The sequence below is a fragment of the Coccinella septempunctata genome, chromosome 4 (assembly GCF_907165205.1).
Source record: "Coccinella septempunctata chromosome 4, icCocSept1.1, whole genome shotgun sequence".
Taxonomy (NCBI): domain Eukaryota; kingdom Metazoa; phylum Arthropoda; class Insecta; order Coleoptera; family Coccinellidae; genus Coccinella; species Coccinella septempunctata.
Genome location: NC_058192.1, coordinates 2,574,489 through 2,595,722, shown reverse-complemented (window position 1 = coordinate 2,595,722; position 21,234 = coordinate 2,574,489). Strand labels below are relative to the sequence as shown.

The 21,234-nt window shown below is 37.9% G+C and overlaps 1 protein-coding gene across 7 annotated transcripts in view; it reads left to right on the top strand.

Moving 5' to 3' along the window:
• The window catches only part of LOC123312045, a 153,993-nt gene that overhangs the window by 81,076 nt on the left and 51,683 nt on the right, over positions 1-21,234 (top strand). For all 7 annotated transcript variants that reach the window (XM_044896234.1, XM_044896239.1, XM_044896238.1 and 4 more), the window contains exon 8: positions 20,627-20,908. In XM_044896234.1, coding sequence (XP_044752169.1) covers positions 20,627-20,908 — 282 coding nt within the window. The remainder of the gene's footprint in view (positions 1-20,626; positions 20,909-21,234) is intronic.

Sequence of the window (21,234 nt, the reverse complement as noted above, 5' to 3'; positions counted from 1 at the left end):
ATTTCCGGTGCCCATTACACAAGTCCGGTAGGTGGAGGGCATTATGTTACAAATCAATACACGGCCAACCGGAGTAATCGGGATCGACGATGCGAAATTCCACCCGGGTCGAAGGTCTGTGCTCGTCCCTGCTCAACAACTGTCACCTGAAAGGACGGGAAAAATTCCTCACGTAGTTTCCCGAAACCCCCAGCCTAATCACATTCCCTCGAGATTGCTGGATTGATGGAAGGCGCCCCGGAAATGCAGTGCCATTAGTTATGTGGAACGATCGGAAATACAGATACGTCGGCTGATGGAAATCAATCCCGCGGATGGGGACGCGGCTTTAGGAAATTGATAAGGGGGTGAGATGAGCGGCGCTGAGTGGTCGGGGGGTTGCTTTTTTGCGAAATCTTAATGTATGCTAGGTGATATGGGGAGCAGAATATCCAATATTGATGAATTCATTGGGAAAAATTCTTAGAAATATGTTTGTTTGAGTCCGAATATGAAACGGTCAGTTTTGTTTTTTGAGACAGTCTAGTCGATTTGTTGCCATGTTAGATGTTCCCATATTTCACCCATATTCACAAGTCTGGGACATGTACAAGTTGCCTGGGATGAGGTACCCAAGAGGAAATCGACAATCTCATTATAAATAGACCCTGACGTCTTTCTGAGTACATTGTGAACTTTCATCACATGATTCCTTTATTCCTTAAGATTGGATCTGATTCAACTCCTGATTGATTACTTACCGAACCCTAAGACACATGTATAGGTTCAAAAAAAGTACTGGATTTTCTGTTATTTAGGTTTCGCAGTACACGAGGATATATTGAAAAATTCTTAACTTACTATAGTACCAAACAAAATTTCAATGTCAAAATATTTTATAACTCAATATATTCTCCTCTTAATTGAAAACATTTATTACAGTGAACCTGCAACGTCCCTAGACCTTTAAAAAAAATGTTTCTTGTTGCTCTGCAAACCAGACCTCCTCAGCTTTTATTACCACCTCGTTGGAAGAAAATTTACGACCTTTGAAACTTTTTTTCAGTTGAGGAAATAGATGATGGAGCCATATCTGATGAATGAAGGGGGTGTTCTAGTAATTCAAACCCTAAATCACGAATTTTTTGCATGGCAACATGAGATTTGTGTGCAGGGGTGTTGACCTGCAAAAACAAAATTCCTTTGCATAGCATTCCGCGTCTTTTCCCTTTAATTTTTCCCGTAGAGTGGTCTGTAATGTCGAATAGTTCTCTCCTATTATTTTTCTACCCTTATCGAAATAATCAATCATGATTACTCCATGGCAATCCCAAAAAACTGAAGAAAGAACTTTTCCAGCAGAGTTTTGGACACGAAACTTTTTAGGTCTTGGAGAACCAGAGTGTCGCCATTCCATCGATTTTTGCTTTGTTTCTGGATGGTACCCAAGTCTCATCCATAGTAACAATTCGGTTTGAGAACTCTACATCGTTTTCAAATCGAGCACAGATCGAACGCGATGGTTCTACCCTTGCACGCTTTTGGTCAACATTCAAACATTTGGGGATCCATTTTGCAGCAATTTTTCTCATGACCAAATCGACGTAAACTACATGATGAACGCGTTCGTATGAAATATTCAGTGCTTCAGATATCCGTTTTATCCCAATTCGACGGTCTGATAAAATCATGTCATGAACTGCATCTATATTTTCGGGGACTGACACAGAAACTGGCCTTTCCGATCGGTCATCAACTTCAATGAAAAATTTACCTCTTTTGAAGCTTGCAGTCTAATTTTTCACGGTCGCATACGAAGGACATTGATCACCAAGGGTATTAAGCATATCTTCGTAAATCTGCTTACCTCTCAACCCTTTCAAATACAGGTACTTGATGATGGCTCGATACTCCAATTTTTAATTTTCCCAATTTCGGTGGGACATCTCTCTTTTTTTATTAATTGCGTAACTCTAGTTCACTTTTTTGACCTTGAACTTCACACTAATACTTCTTATTGTTCGTTGCTATGGTAACGCAATATTTTTTATGCATGGAACTGGTCTAGACTAACTAGATATCAATACATCCTCGTACATATGTATTAACAGAAGATTTTTGAGGTCAAGGGAAGTAGATTTCCCTTCACCATTTTTTCCAATTCAGCTCGGTTAAAAGAGTACGGGCTGTTGAATATCTTCACACTCAGTATATTCATTGACCTCGATGATCTACATTATAGAAAGATGTCTCAGAAAACACTCATCCATCAGGCCAATCTGAACATGAGAAAAGAAGAAGAAGAGGTTATTTAACATCCAGAAAACCTTGCCATTTACATCATGCACCTGAAGAACACACTCCATTTTCTACATTTTCGAATTCATGAGTATTCGACAAACATCCCCCATTTCGCCATGGGTGTATTTATCGTCAAGAAACGGATAAGCAGAGGTGAGCACGTCTTCGAATTACTGCCCTAAATTTCGCACACCTCAGGATGAATCCCCGAACGGAGCGTCTGCACCGCACAATGGGAATAGAGAGAAAAGCGAACCGGTGAAAAAGAACACACATTATCGATGTCGTAACTTAATTTTCCCCGAATAGGAAGTGTGGAAGCTGGTTGAGCGTAATGAAACATACCTGTTCCTCCATTACCACGAATACCAACGTGAAATGGGAAAAATTTAATTATGTTCTGGGAAAAGAGAATATACGTCGTGAGATGCGTGGAAATTCTACAGTCTAGCAGAAAATACAGGGGGGGCATGGATTGGCCACTGTAGACATACAAGGTTCAGATTCCTTGTCATCCCTTCGACATGTTTCTAATATTTTACGTGATTACAGTAGGTAATTATCACTAGTTACTATTGATAAAGAGAAGTCAAAACTGTCCAAAACAGTTCTGAAATGGTTCTTGTGTGTGAGGCTGCAAAACGATCTCTACAGGGTGAGTCTTCGATAACAGTAGGTTATTGAGCTCACTTGAGCATTATACGAGAAAATATAAAGAATACTTTTATTATACAAAACGTTCAAATATTCATTGAATAGCGTGCAACTTAGTTTCATGAGTTGGGTTTTTGAATTTTTGGTATTTTTATGATACGTAATGGTCATAATGAGAAAACTGGAAGACGTGGGTGATATCTTGTGTTCGATAAAGATTAATCAAATAAATAACGACCTATATTCCGAAACTCATTTCATTTGATAAGACCGTTTGTGAGAAAGAACTAAAATCAACATTATTTATCAAATCTGTTATGCATCTTTTCCATTAACATTTTTTATGGTTTTTCGACAGTTTGTATCTTTTAAACCGACCCGAATCGGAAAAAATGGTAAAAAAAAAAAGTGTTTTCTTCGACCTCAAGAATCTATTGTTGAAATATCTGTATGAGTCAAAGATTCACACTGTATATTTCAACCTCCTGACTGTTCTACCTAACACATCTGTCAATGATGTAGCTTGGAACGATTGGTAGAACAATAATCGGAGAGTAGGTACTATTCGACATTACTGATCACTCTACGCGAAAAAATAAAGAGAAAAGACGCGGAAAGCTATCCAAACGTATTTTGTTTTTGCAGGACAACGACCCTGCACACAAATCTCATGTTTCCATGCAAAAAATTCGTGATTTAGGGTTTGAATTACTACAACACCCCCTTATTCACCAGATTTGGCTCCATCCGACTATCATCTCTTTCCTCAACTGAAAGAAAGTTTAAAAGGTCGTAAATTTTCTTCCAACGAAGAGGTAATAAAAGCTTTGGAGGTCTGGTTTGCAGAGCAAGAAGAAACATTTTTTTTAAAGGTCTAGAGACGTTGCAGGTTCGCTGTAATAAATGTATCCAATTAAGAGGAGAATATGTTGAGTAATAAAATATTTTGACATCGAAATTTTGTTTGGTTCTACAGTAGGCTAAGAATTTTTCAATATATCCTCGTACAAGTCAAAGACTCACTCTGTATATCATCTCTTTTTCTGGATATTCCTGACTCTTTATGCCATAAAATATAAATTGGGAACCGAAAAAGCTATTCTCCATACCCACAATTCACTTATCCGAATAAACAAGTCCAGTGATTTCCTACAGCATCTATTCCAGGATGTGTTCCCTAACCGATACGGTCTGAAGTTATCGTCGTTATGCATTCCCTGATTGATCCTCCATCCCCATTATCTCGTATCCAATTCATTCATAAGGGGGATAAAGGAGCCTCATCGGCGCTAGTCCCTTTTCCCCAAAGCACAACTTAGTCCCTCAAAGAGAAAGCTAATAAGTACATCAAACATTAAAGTCCCCTTGATCAGTTAATTAACTGAAGACATTTGGTGTAAGTAATGCGTTGTGATGGTTTCGTAGTAGACGGGAGCAGAGGATAACTTATCATCAATTAATTATCACATTTCCTCTCTAAACATTGACTTGTGGGGTATGCCTATGTAAATGATATTATCAATAAGGCAACTTTTGGAAAAACAGGGAGGCTTAGCTATTCCAGGAGACGTGGGAGCCGAAATCCTTATTTGTATCCTTTGAACTAGATAATATCGATGTTCGTCGAGTTTCGATTCAAAATATATAATTGCTCACAGGTCGGGAAGTGATACACATTCCGATAAAGCAACTCTTCTATAAACTGAAAAAACCTTCAGCTATATCTACTATGGCCTATGGTCTTGGAGGAAACTGAATTCCGTGAACAGCCAAGAGAACAAGACAGTTAGTATAGATCTACCTTTGATGTAGATTCGTTTGTGCAATTGCCACAACTCAAAGGATCCACAAGAACCTTGTATTCGACAGGAATTCGAAGACATCCCTTTGTGAACATCCCAAACCAATTGGCTAATATATATTTCAATGCCACAAAACCGTTAATGGGCCTATATTTCTGCTTGGGTACGTACCATAAAGTCAATTATGTCAGATGGATGTGATATACTCGAATAAGGTTTCCATCATCATTGGCGAGAAAGATGAGCTGAGACTGATGACACTCCTGCAATACGTCTAAGCTGCTCCTAAATGCATAAATAAAATTACCATAACATTTCATGCATCTTAATTCGCACAAACCACTCAGACTCGCTATCACAGAAATGCATTAAAACCATTGAAATAACAAGGCCCATCAATATTCAGCAGGAAACGACCTATAATTTCCTCATTTGTCACGAATGTCACCGCATCAAAAACGCAATTTTTCCATCCTAGACTGCCGGGCAGCACTAACTCAACGGGCAAGGACAAGTTATCTACTCGATCCATCGTCTTTTCCACTACCTACCTCAATTAATGTAACAAAAATAGTAACTACCTATTTCATCACGTTCGTCAGGAACGGACGACGGTTCAAGCATCACGACGGCCATGGCATCAGCTGATTGTCAGCTGATCGGCCACCTACGGCTCCGTTCGGATTCTGTTACCAGCCTGCCAGCGGTCGGGCCACTTCAATCAAAAAGCGTGCCTAGCAACTATACAACTCGAGGCCATGGAAATGCGGAAACTACCGTTCCTGCTGACTGGATCCTCTATGTCCTGGTGCTATAGGAACCTGCTGGGCGACCTGCGAAAGCAGGAGAAGATTGGACCATAGAGTATTCCGATATTGATCATCAAGCTTAGATTGGAGGTCTTCCCCATTCTTACAGAATCATTTGGTCATTTTTTGATGGGCAGAATCTTGGAGCAAAAGTAATAGAGCCTCCGCCATTTTGCAACATAAACTTCCCAGTGAGAAATATTGAAATTTGGTGGTAATATGAGAAGGATGGTAGATTCATGGCCTGATTCCAGCCTCAAAGAGAATAGGAAGCTTACAGCAGATATTTTGCTCAACAGATCACCTCAAGAAGATGAAGAAAGTGATGATTCTTCTTCATAAGATGCTCATTTTGGGTCAACCCAACTTTTCATAGAAAAAAGAGTCCTTTCAGCTTGAACAATAGTCCATGTTAACTATCCTTCATTCGTCTGTCCATAGGCTCCAAAATAGTGGATATAAGACCAAGATACCAAGACAGATGCCGAAGAAACGATACAACATAAATCTATTGGTAGTAGTAGTAGCAGACTGCTGGCTGTTGAAAGAAATTTTCAGCTTTTGTTGGGATATGGAATGATTGCATTATGGAAGGTTTGTCAGACTAGCTTATCGTGAAGGCAAAGTCCTGAAATAGCTAGAGGGATAGTTTGGAGAAAATGTACCCCAAAAAGCTTAAATTTTTTTGTCAAAGTCTCTATGGGACCTGGAATTTGGAAATTAGATCAATATGTGAGATTTCAGAATCAGCTGTGTGGATTGGAAGGCGTCCACTTGTTCTCTAACTTCCGAGTGAGAGAAAGCAGTTACAGCATGCGCGAACAGCTGTCAACTCTATTCGTAAAGGCGAACCAACGGAGCAATAGGTGATAGCAGTTAGAAACCGGCAGCCGGTTGGTCATGACACAGGCTTGGTATCTCATGAACTTTTGACATTGCACCTACAGGCCAACGTGATATGTGTCAGAGCTAGTGACTACGTACAATCTTCCGGGTTTTTGTGAAACGAGCAATATTAACATCAGCCGTCGTTTATAATTGCTGGTGAGTCTAGCTGCTCGATTTTTCATTTAGCTAATATTTTTACATTTTGCGAAATGTTGCAAATTGGTAGGGTAGTAGCACCACAACCGAAAGGTGCTTTTCATTTCGAGAAGACATATATTGGCCCATTCGCTCAGTCAAAAAAAGATTTATTCATTTTGAACCAAAGAGAATTTTTTATGATTGCTTTAATTCTTAATGGTCCTCAGGTAAAAAAGGCTATTTGCTGATTTTCACCTGGACTTCTCATAATGATAAATTTTATTATATCAAATATAGGTACACAAGCACTAGAGTTATACAGAGGAAAAAGATTCAGTTGACTATCAAGACCTTATAGAACATCGATTCTTAAAGCATCAGAAATTATATTGAAATTCATAGAAATTCTTGCTCTTTCTCTAGAAAATTTCAGAAACCAAAATGTAATTTTTCGTACATTTTCGTCAAACGCGTTCGTTTTTACGCATTTCACTTCACGTTTAGTTAGATCAGGAATGTAACGCTTGAAATCAGATTTCATTGCTTTGACCTTTTATGATTCGGAAACGACAAATAATCCCAAAAAATCGAGTCACTTCAAGAAAAACATTTGGAGTCGAAAGAGATGTAGTTGATCATGATGATGATGAATTCATCATCCCAATGTGTCGAAAATTTTGTATACCGAAGTAGAGAAAAAATTGCCTGTAAAAACTCAAGCATATTTGAAGTAGCTGCTAATTTTTTTGTTGAGGTATATTTCGTCATGATATGAAATAAAATTTCGAACAAACGTTGAGTACTTCCCAATTATGAAAAATATTCTGAAACTAATTATATCAAATCGAAACCAAAAAAAATCTTACTGTCCAACATATTATTCATTTGGGTTTGAACTTGAAACAAAAATGGCATATTAAATAATTAGTTTAGTAGCAATGTCCATAAATTTCTCTTAAATCTGGCATCATAATTTTCGAAAGCAGATTTTTTTCTATTCAATTCCTAAATTTCCAACTCCAAAATGATCAGGAACTTAGGAGCTTTGGCAATGAAAAAATACGGAAAAATTACAAAATACTAAAGCAAAGCAAATTCCATGAAATCCTACGAGTTTTTTCAAAAGAATGCATAAGAACATTTTTGGTCTTGCTTCTGAATACTCCCTTATTCTTTCATGTTCCAAATGAAGTGAAATGTCCCTAATGAAGTGAATGAATCCAATGCTCTACTCCGAAAAATAACTTAAACTACTTAAATTCTAGTAGGATGAAATTTTTGTGTAAAGGTCCTCCCTGATATTTTATTTCCAGACTTCACTATGAACCCCAATTTAGTACTAAACTAGGTTTATATCATCAAATTGAATAGGTACGATAAAACGAATCATTTTATCCGCATTTGCTACCAGTGCTCGTTAATTTAAAAGGGGAATGCTCCATATTCAGCTTTACGATCAGCTAAGATATTAATTTCAATTAAACAAAGTTCTGGTTTTAATGCTCCCCATATCTACTACATAAACGATCAACCCAATGTTCATTATCCTCGGACGAGTGTTATGAAAATTCAATTCGGACCATCTGCTAAAATTTGCTCTTTTATTCCCTCAAGCCGTTACATTAACGAATATTGATTTATTTAACCGAAAGAGATAAATTTCAGCGCTCTCTCTGCACACCGGTGCTGTTCAAATAACCGAACTCATATCCTATGCATACTCAATTATAATCTCTCCAATTCAAATTGACTCGTGTATTCTCATAAATAAACGCGTTATTTATTTATGTACCCGACTGTTTATCAGCGGTATAATGTTACTGCATTTCCTCGTTGAGTCGAACAAAAAAGATCCTTCAGAATGAAATCGAAAGCGGAATCGGCTTATCAAAAGGCAGATTAGTTTTATGAATCTAAATTGTGCCACCGATAGGAGAATGATGAACTTGGACGTTTTCAGAAATTGTGCTTACGTGGGAAATCACTCTAGCAGCTCGTCAGAGATAGGCGTATCTTTTTTATCGAGGAGAAAATGATAACGAAAAAGAGATAGTTTCGATTCAAATCATATTTGAGAGAGAGAGAACCTTGAAAACCATCAGGAACTTTAAACAGGATGGAATGGACTATCCAGCTCGCTCTCCAGGCATGAACTGTATAGAGCATATCTGGGCAGAGATGTTTAGACAATTCTCCTCCCTAGAACAAGTGTGGAGAAGACTCCTAACGCTATGCTGGCTATTTGGACCAGTTTGTCCCGAAATTTCATAAATTGTCTCATCGAAATTCTGCGTTAAATATCCAACCAAGCATTTAATTTTCTTCTTTTAACCCAGACTGCTTCATATTTTCAATTGGAATTTTGTTCGACAGTACGCAGTCTAAGAAAACGTATCTGGAAAAATCAGTATGATAATAATCAAATGCGAGAAAATTATTGGAGGAAAGTTTTGTCGACTGGGGTCCTAGCACAGGAGCATGAATGTGCTGAATGTTTTATAAACGCCATGAAATTAGGAGTGAACAGGTATACATGCACGAAAGGTCTGCCCACACGACAATCTTATAAAATTATTCTAATAGCCGGTCCCAACTGTTCGGTGTGCCACCGATTACTGAAATTTCGTAAATTGAAAGCTGCTGGTATTCCTCCTCGTAATTCTCCAAATGTATTAGCATAAACTGACGCTAATGGCTCGTAAAAGTTGTTCGTTTGCCACTTTTTGTGAATGATTATTGCTTACAGGTGTGGCAAACAATAGGATTTACATCCAATGGTTTTCGACCGAACGTATTTTATCACACTGGTCTAGCTATATTTCTATTTTGTGTAGGTGCCATCATCGAGGATTTATACGTTTCTGACACACATATAGATGATTGCTGACCATCGATTCGTCTCGACATAAGGAAAAATCACTTTTCCTACGTATAAGGAGGATATTTTGAAAAATTCTTAGCCTAGTATAGAACCAAACAAAATTTCAATGTCAAAACATTATATTACTCAACATATTCTCCTCTTAATTGGATACATTTGTTACAGCGAACCTACAACGTCTCTTGACCTTTCAAAAAAAAATGTTTCTTCTAAACCAGACCTCCACAGCTTTAATTACCTCCTCGTTGGAAAAAAATTTACGACCTTTTAAACTCTTTTTCAGTTTAGGAAAGAGATGATAGTCGAATTGAGCCAAATCTGGTGAATAAGGGGGGTGTTCTAGTAATTCAAACCCTAAATCACGAATTTTTTGCATGGCAACATGAGATTTGTGTGCAGGGGCGTTGTCCTGCATAAACAAAACACCTTTGGATAGCTTTCCGCGTCTTTTCTTCTTTCAATCTTTTCCCGTAGTGGTCAGTAATGTCGAAAAGTAATCTCTGGTTGGTGCTACCCTTATACAAAAAAATCAATCATGATTTCTTCATGGCAATCCTAAAAAACTGAAGCAAGAAGTTTTCCATCAGATTTTTGGACACGAAACTTCTTAGGTCTTGGAGAACCAGAGTGTTGCCATTCTATCGATTGTTGCCTTGTTTCTGGATCGTTGAAATGTACCCAAGTCTCATCCATAATAACAATTCAGTTTAAGAAGTCTACATCGTTTTCAAATCGAGCACATATCGAACGCGATGCTTCTACCCTTGCACGCTTTTGGTCAACATTCAAACATTTGGGGATCCATTTTGCAGCAATTTTTTCATGTCCAAATTGACGTGAACTATACGATGAACGAGTTCGTATGAAATATTCAGTGCTTCAGGTATCCGTTTTAGCCCAATTCGACGGTCTTATAAAATCATGTCGTGAAATGCATCGATATTTTCGGGGACTGACACAGAAACTGGCCTTCCCGATCGGTCATCATCTTCAATGGAAAATTTACCTCTTTTGAAGCTTGCAGTCCAATTTTTCACTGTCGCATACGAAGGACATTGATCACCAAGGGTATTAAGCATATCTTCGTAAATCTTCTTACCTCTAAACCCTTTTAAATACAGGTACTTGGTGATGGCTCAATACTACAATTTTTCGATTTTCACAATTTCGGTGGACATCTTCTTTCTTTTGATTTATTGCGTAACTCTGGTTTACTTTTTTGACCTCAAACTTCACACTGAGACTTCTAATGAGTTATTGTTCGTTGCTATGGTAACGCAATATTTTTTTATGCACGGAACTGGTCTAGGCTAACTAGATATCAATACATCCTCGTATACTTTCCAAATTGCGCCCTTTTGCACGCCCTTGGGCTCCCAGCCACCTTTGCCCGCCGCTGGATGCCATGGCGCGTAATGAATTCAAAATGGCGTTACCATTTACATAGTTTTTCGTTCCGAACGGCAACAATAAAATCCGACCAGCTCGTCAAAACGAACGTGGAAACGGGAATCGGGCAAAACCGAATTACCCATTCATATTCACACTTCCGCTTCATTAAATCGGTTCAGCGTCATAAAATCTAGGCAGATTTTCATTTCCCCCGCTCGCCGCTATCTGCAGACGAAAATGTAACAGCCACCGAAACGTGCATTTTCGGCGCTTATTAAAATGCATGCACCGGTCCCCCGTCGTTGAATATTCAAAAAGATACTCGACGTATAAATCTCAACAAGTAAGGTACCGGAGCAAAAGGAACTGCTGCCCTCATCTTGCAACGCTTCATTCGTCGACTGAAAGAGACCTCACAATAAAACAAAGCGGGGCCTGTCGTCTGTGTAGTGAGTCGGGGCTGTTTAATATTCGGATCACGAACGGGTTTTTATTTTCGGTGTGTTTGGCATTTTTATTTATTGAAATTTCGCTGAATCTGTCGCGCCGTAGGCATCGGATATGCCGAATGGGGATCCTTCGCGAAAATGTTGAAGTTGGACCCTCTCTAGCGTAACCACGCGGTGAACTAGGCTGCTGCATAGAATAATGGAGCCAAATCTGGTGAATAAGGGGGGTGTTCTAGTAATTCAAACCCTAAATCACGAATTCTTCGCATGGCAACATGAGATTTATGTGCAGGGGCGTTGTCCTGCAAAAACAAAACACCTTTGGATAGCTTTCCCCGTATTTTCTCCTTAATTTTTTCCTGTAGAGTGGTCAGTAATATCGAATAGTAATCTCCGGTTATTTTTCTACCCTTATCCAAAAAATCTATTATGATTACTCCATGGCAACCCCAAAAAACTGAAGAAAGAACTTTTCCAGCAGATTCTTGGACACGAAACTTCTTAGGTCTTGGAGAACCAGAGTGTCGCCATTCCATCGATTGTTGCTTTGTTTCTGGATCGTAGAAATGTACCCAAGTCTCATCCATAGTAAAAATTCGGTTTAAGAAGTCTACATCGTTTTCAAATCGAGCACAGATCGAACGCGATGCTTCTACCCTTGCACGCTTTTGGTCAACATTCAAACATTTGGGGATCCATTTTGCAGCAATTTTTCTCATGTCAAATTGACGTGAACTATATGATGAACGCGTTCGTATGAAATATTCAGTGCTTCAGATATCCGTTTCAGCCCAATTCGACGGTCTGATAAAATCCTGTCATGAACTGCATCGATATTCACGGGGACTGACACAGAAACTGGCCTTCCCGATCGGTCATCATGTTCAATGGAAAATTTACCTCTTTTGAAGTTTGCAGTCCAATTTTTCACGGTCGCATACGAAGGACATTGATCACCAAGGGAATAAAGCATATCTTCGTAAATCTGCTTACCTCTTAACCCTCTTGAATACATGTACTTGATGATGGCTCGATACTCCAATTTTTCGATTTTCACAATTTCGATGGACATCTTCTTTCTTTTCATTTATTGCGTAACTCTGGTTTACTTTTTTGATCTCAAACTCCACACTGACACTTCTAATGAGTTATTGTTCGTTGCAATGGTAACACAATATTTTTTTGAGCATGGAATTACTCTAGGCTAACTAGATATCAATATATCCTCGTAGATGAGAATTTTTTATGAATTTCGTTATAATTTTTTTCGAATTCTAAGGGAGTGTATAGCAAGCGCCTTGAAGCTAGTGAGTAATAGAACACAACAATCTTGAAACTTATCTCTAATGTCACGAATCCATTACCAAAGTTGAGGGACTCTTATCAGTCAAAGTCAATATAAACTCCGGTCGTGAAATGATTTTATGAGTCGTTCCATTGAAGAAACTCCCTGATCCGAGACACGTTCATATTCATGCAATTCCTGAGCAAATATTGCAACAAAACGCAATTTTCTTCTCGAATCCGTTCATCATCACGAGTGGTCATAAACACGAGACACTCCACCGCTTAATATTCTTACCGCATCAGCCCCCATATATTGACCCTTGTAAACCCCACATTGTTGCTAAAATTATGAAAATAGCAATTTTCCCCGACTACCGCATTCGCCATTTTGCGAATCCCATAAAAGTACCTACTTGGAGCAGTGACCTCGTAAAACGAAGGTTTATAGAGTTACATAAATCGTGAAATTATGTCGCTTTTCGCCGTGGACCCTACTCGATGAATTTTCCGCTTGGGCGAACCTAATTATGAAACCCCAGGCTGACATTCGATTTCGGAATAGCATCGGAGCTTGGGAGGGAGGTTTAGGGGATGAATCTCCGATTTGTAGGCCGTGAGGGATGACCACTGACGGCTGGCTCATTCATAATGTAAATCCGAAGACTTCGTTTTAATTCTCGGGTAGCATTTGTATGCTGTTTTCTACCCTCCTTCTCAAAAAGGAGTATATATATATTCTTTTGAAAAATAGTGTTACAAACTTTTACAATCTGAAAATAACAATGAAGCGGGTGTAAAGAAATGGAACAAGAGACAGATCCTAAAAACCTGTTCCACGTTCCAGATCTCAGTGTAAGCAGAGGAAAAATGTCAACGGGGTACCATACATATCTTCGTATGATACATGAAAAAAACAGAGATAAAAACCTCAGAAAAAACTCTCTGTTTGCCCGTATAAGTGTAATGATGATGTATTTGTGTAAAGAATAAGCTGAAAATAATTGAAATTGATGGACATCTTCTTCATATGCCAAAATCCAAAAACTTCCTCCCATTCTTTCTACTATGATGGTTGACGAAGAATAATCTGAAAACAAAAAAGAGAGAAAAAAACGAGAGGGGTGTATTGCATATTATATTACTCATTAAATAATTTTGAAATTAGTAACCCAACTCAAAAAAGAATCGGTAACCGAATGAATACCTTCGAAACCACCCTGAAAACGATATATTCTACAACTGTTCACCAAGTGGTCTATAGTTTCTTCTTTTGCACCACACTCACATCTTGGACTATCAACAGCATTCCACCTAAAGAGCATGCTATTACACCGACCATGGCCAGTCCTCAGTCGATTTAGTGTACACCAAATTTTTCTTGGAAGATCAAAGCCAGGAACTTTTTTTGAAGGATCAGTAATCAAATCTTTATTAAAGAGATTACATGAATTCCATTCTGATTTCCAAAATTCTTTATGGTTATTAGTTGAATACAGAAAATCATTAGTCCATAAAGGCTTACGAGATTTTAATCTGGCACTTCTAGAATCTGGTAAATATGATAAAATTGGAAATGAATTTGGGTAGGAATGGGGGAGTCTTCAAGTGTTTTTATATATCATTGCAACAGTTTTCAAAAGCTCATAATCAAATACTATACTCATGTTCGAAGGGCAACTGTGAAACCATCGAGAGTAGTTTAGATAACGTGAAATATCTCTTAAGATCAAAGGTGGATTGTCTGGTGGTATATGTGTCTGTGAAAACGCGCTTTTGTAAGAGTGCATTTGCAATCTCGCCAGTTCATTTCACGTGCTCAAATGTACAGCAAATCCTAATTATAATCCCTTCGAATACCTGCAGTTCAGGCTTAACTCGAACTTCTAAAGCTTCAACAATTACTTCCGATACTTCGGGTCTTCCTGTTGATTTTATTTCTCTGACGTTTCCGAACTGAGTGGATCTTTTGTGGGCTTTCAAAGAAGCCCAAGTCGTCAGATATACGCCCTCAAAAGGCTCAACCATATATGTAGGTACGATTCGAAAATGATACAATTGTGTTCTCTCCAAGCTATAAACTACTCATCGTGATAAATGGCAGTAGAATCCATCCAATGAGTTGGATTCTCTTTGAAAGATAAGAGGAGATCAAACTTTTGAAAAACGTCCATTTCAAACCTCAACTAAATAACCCTAATTCTCCCCATTTAGGGAGGCTTTGACTAAAGATCGTTTATTTTAGATTTTATCAGCAGGTTTCAGGGATCGCCATAGAAACCTTGTTTATTGAACGAAAGATACATAACCAGAGTATTGTGCAACGTTGGTGGATTCCAATATAACCCAGCCAATATTCGGTTCAGGTTATTATGGAATATCTGGAATACCGCATTTTACGATATTGCACAGCCCCTGATGTACAAAAATTATGTTGCCTGGCAACCAACCAAGTGGCCGTTTAGCTGGTCGGTTACTGTAAACCAATATTTTCAACTTTGATATTTGGGGTAACTCGGTCAGAAGATAATTTGCAATTCTGATAGGGTGGATTATTCAAGATTATTCTAATACAGAGTGGAATCCGCGACACTCGATGTGATGCATATACAGAGTGGGCCTTCGAAGACGAAACGGCGGTTCTTTAGGTCTGCAGAACCGAATTAAAATGAACTGTGTGAAATGACTTATTCCGAAGAACGTAGTGAAAAAAGGAAATGTCACACCTGAGATTTTCTCCTCACAAAAATGATATTCGTTGGAGTTCTCTTCGAAATGGCAGGAATTCTATTCTTCAAGTCAGTAGCTAAGAAAGTGCACCATTTGTAGTGGATTTGAACAATTTATATTAGTTGGTAGGGTTTGCATCGTTACATTTCTATTAATGGAATAGTTTTCAGTTGTCATCTGTCAAAAAATGACAGGTGTCAATGTGACAGCTGCTTAAAAAAGGCGGGTCGTTCAGAAATATACCTCTTGCTATCGATTGTCGCTAAACTTTGCGGTCCCTCTGATGCGAGCACAGGATGTGTTTTATAAATCGCGGTGATAAGGATGCATAATAACGTTTCTGATTAATATTGTAGCCTGGGAACAAGGCTGATATAGGACGACGGACGATTAAATGCAACGCTAAGACCGATAACGACCTACCACTAGCCTCACTTGTTGTAATTTTGCACCGATAAGACCTGCGTATCGGATTTACGATTAGGTTTTCCTATCTGTTGCCCTGATGCATTTTCAGGGTTTCACGGTCATCTTTTGAGGAAAGATCGAAGAAAATATGTAGATAGATCAATTGATATCATTCTCTCGTGTACCATGTATTGAAACATACAGGAAAGTGCGGAAATCAGTGAGATGAATCATGAGTCCTCCGACCGTTGAGCCAAATATACTCCATTCACATTTATTTTAGCAGTCGGTTGGCCATGAAATAATTTTATCAAAATTTTGTAAGTAGAATGGAGTAAGGTTGGCACTCATGAAATGTCGTTAATGTCATAACGCCGTTGCCACTACTAATATCAATTTTTATTACGGAAATGCCGAAAGTGATTGAAAAAAGGGAGAGGGTTTCAAGAAGTGCTATTTAGAATTCAGGTCCACTCATTCAAATAGTTATACCCTGATATTCTAAAGTCCACAATACGTCAGACGGTAGCGAACATATTCAATGTAAGAGAATTTATAAAATGTTTCATCTGAATCTAAACGACTTATATTTCAGCTGAATATTTCCACAATCAGAAAGATTGTGAATGAAGAGGATGACAAAGAATTTCCATCTATTAGGAGACTTAAAAAAGTGGTGGCATTTGAGAATTTTATGTTTGAGTGAATTAATGCGAAAAGTTTACTGCAGGATTTTCGATGAATGCCATCGTAGAATAAGTTCCCGAAAACTGATTTTTATATTTCTCATTTGACTTGTCCTATACATTGTAAATGTCTTAAGGTACCAATAAATACCTAATTATTATTATTATATCAATATATTGAGAAGAACAGCCACAAATACGCGCCAGTTGTCCTGTTAATTATTTATTCATCTAAAATTTATGTTCAAAGGTGAAGTTCATCTTGACTTCAAACTTCTTTTAATTCCTTTTACTTATATTGATGCAAGATGATTTTTGTTGAAGAATTTAACATTCTTGTAATTATCTGTTAATTCCTTTGGGAGATACCCATTCCCAACCACTGCAACATTTGCCTTTCATCTTCGGGTTAATATTTTTGAAATCTGCAACTGATGTAACGTATTCAAACTTTAGCCAAAGAAGATAACGAACATTAACTCTCCTCAAGCTAGTGCATATTATGATATCATACTGATCTCTGGTATTTTCAATGCAAATAACTGGATTTGGTATGCCTTCAATCGGTTTGTATAAACTTCAATTATGTTCGTCTCATATTTTCCGAAGAGATTCGACATTCTGATAAAATACGTAATAAAAGAAACTTTTACGTAGAACTGGCAACATAGCGTTGATTTAAAACCCAAAAATGTTTTGACAAGCATCATAACCCCACATTTTCGTACTATACAGAGTGAAATGTGTCAAATTTCCATGGCCAACCGAGTGCTAAAATAAAAGTGAATGGGGTATAGGTTGACAGTTCACGTAATCACTCCGTGAAACTCCTTGTCGTTGGTAAAACGCTCTTAGAAATATATAATTCAAACTGAAGAACTCGACAGAGAGAACATTTCCGCCCAAGCTATCTAATGTTTCCTCACAATTTCCCTCCTGCTCTAACTGTATTACCTAACCAAGATTACAAACGTCGGATGCTCTTCAATTTTCCGGTGCTGAAGTCGTTGAACTCCGGTTTGATACAGTCAGAGTCCGGTAGATCAGTGGAGCGACGGTTTGTGTCGAAAATTTTTATATGGAGATTGGAAATGTTGCGAAAGGTATGAACGATTTATTCAGGTACGAGTGTTTGCTTGAAATTATTCGATTTCATTTGAGTTTGGATCAATCTGCAGAATTTTGTACAGAGGAGGAAAGAAAGAGGTTCTTTCTATTTGAAGTACCATTGGCTACTTTTTTATAGCCAGAAATGCACATTTCTTCAGTTAAAACAAAATTTTACATATTCAACACAGTGAAAACCAAGTTTTTTACGAAATTCGAAGCGATATGAACTGAGTATAATGAAGAGATGTCTAACCTCTCTTCAAAATCAGCTTCCACCATGAGAATTCAAAACAGTCAAAGCAATTTTTTTAAACGAACCAAACTTATTTGTTGTCGCAATATCGAATATCGTGTGCTAGCTAATTCCTTCAAAATAATCGACACCATCATGGAGTATTCAATATTTCACTACGTGAAGAAGCAACTGTTCGAAAATCTCATACTTAATTCATTCAACTGTTGTGCGCTACCTCAATAAATTCACATTAAATATTAATTACTAATAATAGCAACCAACACGTTATGTATTCATCTGTTGTCAGTAATAAAATTCCCGCGAAAAACACATCAATTAAAGTCCTTTTGATTTACGACCATCACTGATTATACATGAATTCTTCAACAAAGAAAAAAATTGCGCCTTTCTGTGTATAGAATGAAGAGATGTCTTCATTCCGAACTGAATCATTCATGAGCCGCTCAGACTTTTCTATGGTTGAGAAAATATAAAGCACTTTTTTCAGGCTCTGATAGTTCGCTATTTCTCAATGCCGAGCATTGTTTAGCTGTTTTAAAGCCACCATTCATCGACAAGCGAAATTGAAATGGGGATAAAAGTAGGGAAACCTAATTCTTCAATAATGAGCTCATAAGACGACACAATTGATTTTCATCCTATGCTTCTAAAAACTGAAACACTTAAAAACTAGACAATTAAGGTTTTGATCTTCATTTGAAGGACCGAAATAATGAACAACTCTTTTTTTCCTCGTCAGAACTTTGACGTAGATGTGGATCACATCTGTGCCATCTTTCGCTATTCTTAATGAGTTTTTTCTACTTTGCGAACCGCAAAATCCCATTGAAATAGATGACGAACATCTTTCATGTTCCAATGAAGCGAACGAGGTACTAATTAGATCAACCTTGTGTATCACATGTCATTAAGATTATGGAAATCATCAAAATGTTGCAAAAAGCAAATTATTCATCGGCTTCCAACAATCGCTGTATAATGTGAGTAATTCGACTGAAATAATTGAAGAGAAATAATTTATTGCACACGTGTTATTGCTTGGGATACTAAATGGAAGGGCGCACCTCAGATATTACAGAAATAATACATGTACATTGATTGTATTCTCTTTGGCATCCATGGTGTAAATGACTCAAATTTTAAATCGAAATGTTATTGAGTATTTAATAAAGTAAGTCTAGTCGTCTTAGTTCTGAGTTCTAAAAAGGAACCCATAGGATGGAGTACGATATGTCTTTTTCTAATAATTCTTTTTTTTCCACACGTACGTTGATGTTTTTGTCACAAAAGGAACATTTTCTAAGCCTGCAGACGTTGCCAGGTAGAACCTTCATTTTGTTAATTTCTCTACTACGAGGATATATTGAAAGACCTTAGAAAAAAATAACTACACTTTCCTATTTGAAAAAAAAATGTTTCTTGCTCTGCAAACCTCCCCTTTGGAAGAAAATTAACGATCTTTTAAACTTTTTTTCAGTTCAGGAAAGAGAAGATAGTCGGATGGAGCCAAATCTGGTGAATAAGGGAGGTGTTATAGTAATTCAAATCCTAAATCACGAATTTTTTGCATGGCATCATGAGATTTGTGGGGGCGTTGTCCTGCAAAAACAAGACACCTTTGGATAGCTTTCCGCGTCTTTTCTCTTTAATTTTTTCCATAAAGTGGTCTGTAATGTCGAATAGTAATCTCCGGTTATTGTTCTACCCTTATCCAAAAAATCAATCATGATTACTCCATGGCAATCCCAAAAAACTGAAGCAAGAACTTTTCCAGCAGATTTTTGGACACGAATCTTCTTAGGTCTTGGAGAACCAGAGTGTCACCATTCCATCGATTGTTGTTTTGTTTCTAGATCGTAGAAATGTACACAAGCCCCATCCATAGCAACAATTCGGTTTAAGAAGTCTACATCGTTTTCAAATCGAGCACAGATCGAACGCGATGCTTCTACCCTTGCACGCTTTTGGTCAACATTCAAACATTTGGGGATCCACTCTGCAGCAATTTTTCTCATGTCCAAATTGACGTGAACTATATGATGAACGCGTTCGTATGAAATATTCAGTGCTTCAGATATCCGTTTTAGCCCAATTCGACGGTCTGATAAAATCTGATAAAATTTTTCACGATCGCATACGAAGGACATTGATCCCAAAGGGTATTAAGCATATCTTCTTAAATCTTCTTACCTCTTAACCCTTTCAAATACAGGTACTTGATGATGGCTCGATACTCCAATTTTTCGATTTTCACAATTTCGGTGGACATCTTCTTTCTTTTGATTTATTGCGTAACTCTGGTTTACTTTTTTGACCTCAAACTTCACACTGACACTTCTAATGAGTTATTGTTCGTTGCTATGGTAACGCAATATTTTTTTTCATGCATGGAACTGGTCTAGGCTAACTAGATATCAATACATCTTTGTATGTTGTCGCTATCGAGCAGTCTTACCTGAATATAATCCCATCCCAAAGAAAAAAGAATATTTTTGTCGTAACAATTTTTCAATTCATCTCATTTTTCAAGGTAACGTTAAAACTTATCGATGATATGAACGACTGAGGATTGTTTTCGATCAATTTGAAACTGGCTACATCTAAATTAAAGATATCCGATTGTAGAAGGAGTCTACGATCGATAGTTTACCGAAAAAGTTTATGCACATCCCTAATTCTAACGCCAGGGGGTCCATCTCCACCTCAGAGCGAGATTAATGAATTTTTTACGCTTGTCAGGCTCATTATGCTCACTCAACGTCGCATTCCCATTTTTCCCCCCGCCGGAGCTGTCTCCGGCACTCATTATCGCCAACCCGACGATGGATATGACACTAACAGCATCAATTTCTGTTACAGATCGATTTGCGTGACATCCCCGGACTGGTCCTGATCGGCGAATTATCGAAGCTGCAAATATACCGCGTAACGAAAAGTGGCAATCCCTCCGTGGAAAACACCGCAACTAATGCATTTTTGGTGAGACCCACGGCTACCCCACGTGTTCGGACCACCGAGGAGGACACGGAGGAAGCTGAGCATTTGGCGCGCATCCCCGTGCTACCTAAGGGGGTGATTCGTTGTACCAGTCTATCTCCCAACTTTGCGACGACTTGGATCGCCCTCATGAGGCTGGCGAAGGTGAGTCGAGACAGAAAATTTTCGATATTAGTGAACTTTTCCGTCATCTGATGATTCAAATAGGACTCCCTGTAGCATTTACGAGACCTTATTATTTCGAAGACGTATGTATACTAAGTTAGGGGGGAATAATTCGAGGAAATGATAAACAAATCGCTTTACAGTTAAAGAATAGTTGAATTAATTTACTGTTGGCTAATGAGAAAAACGCATACACGTGTTTTGGACAATTATTCATAAGAAAACAATGTAGCGAGGAATAAAGTGGTACTCGTTAGGTAATTGTTGCCAAACTAATTGACAGAAATAAATTGTAGGATAAAGAG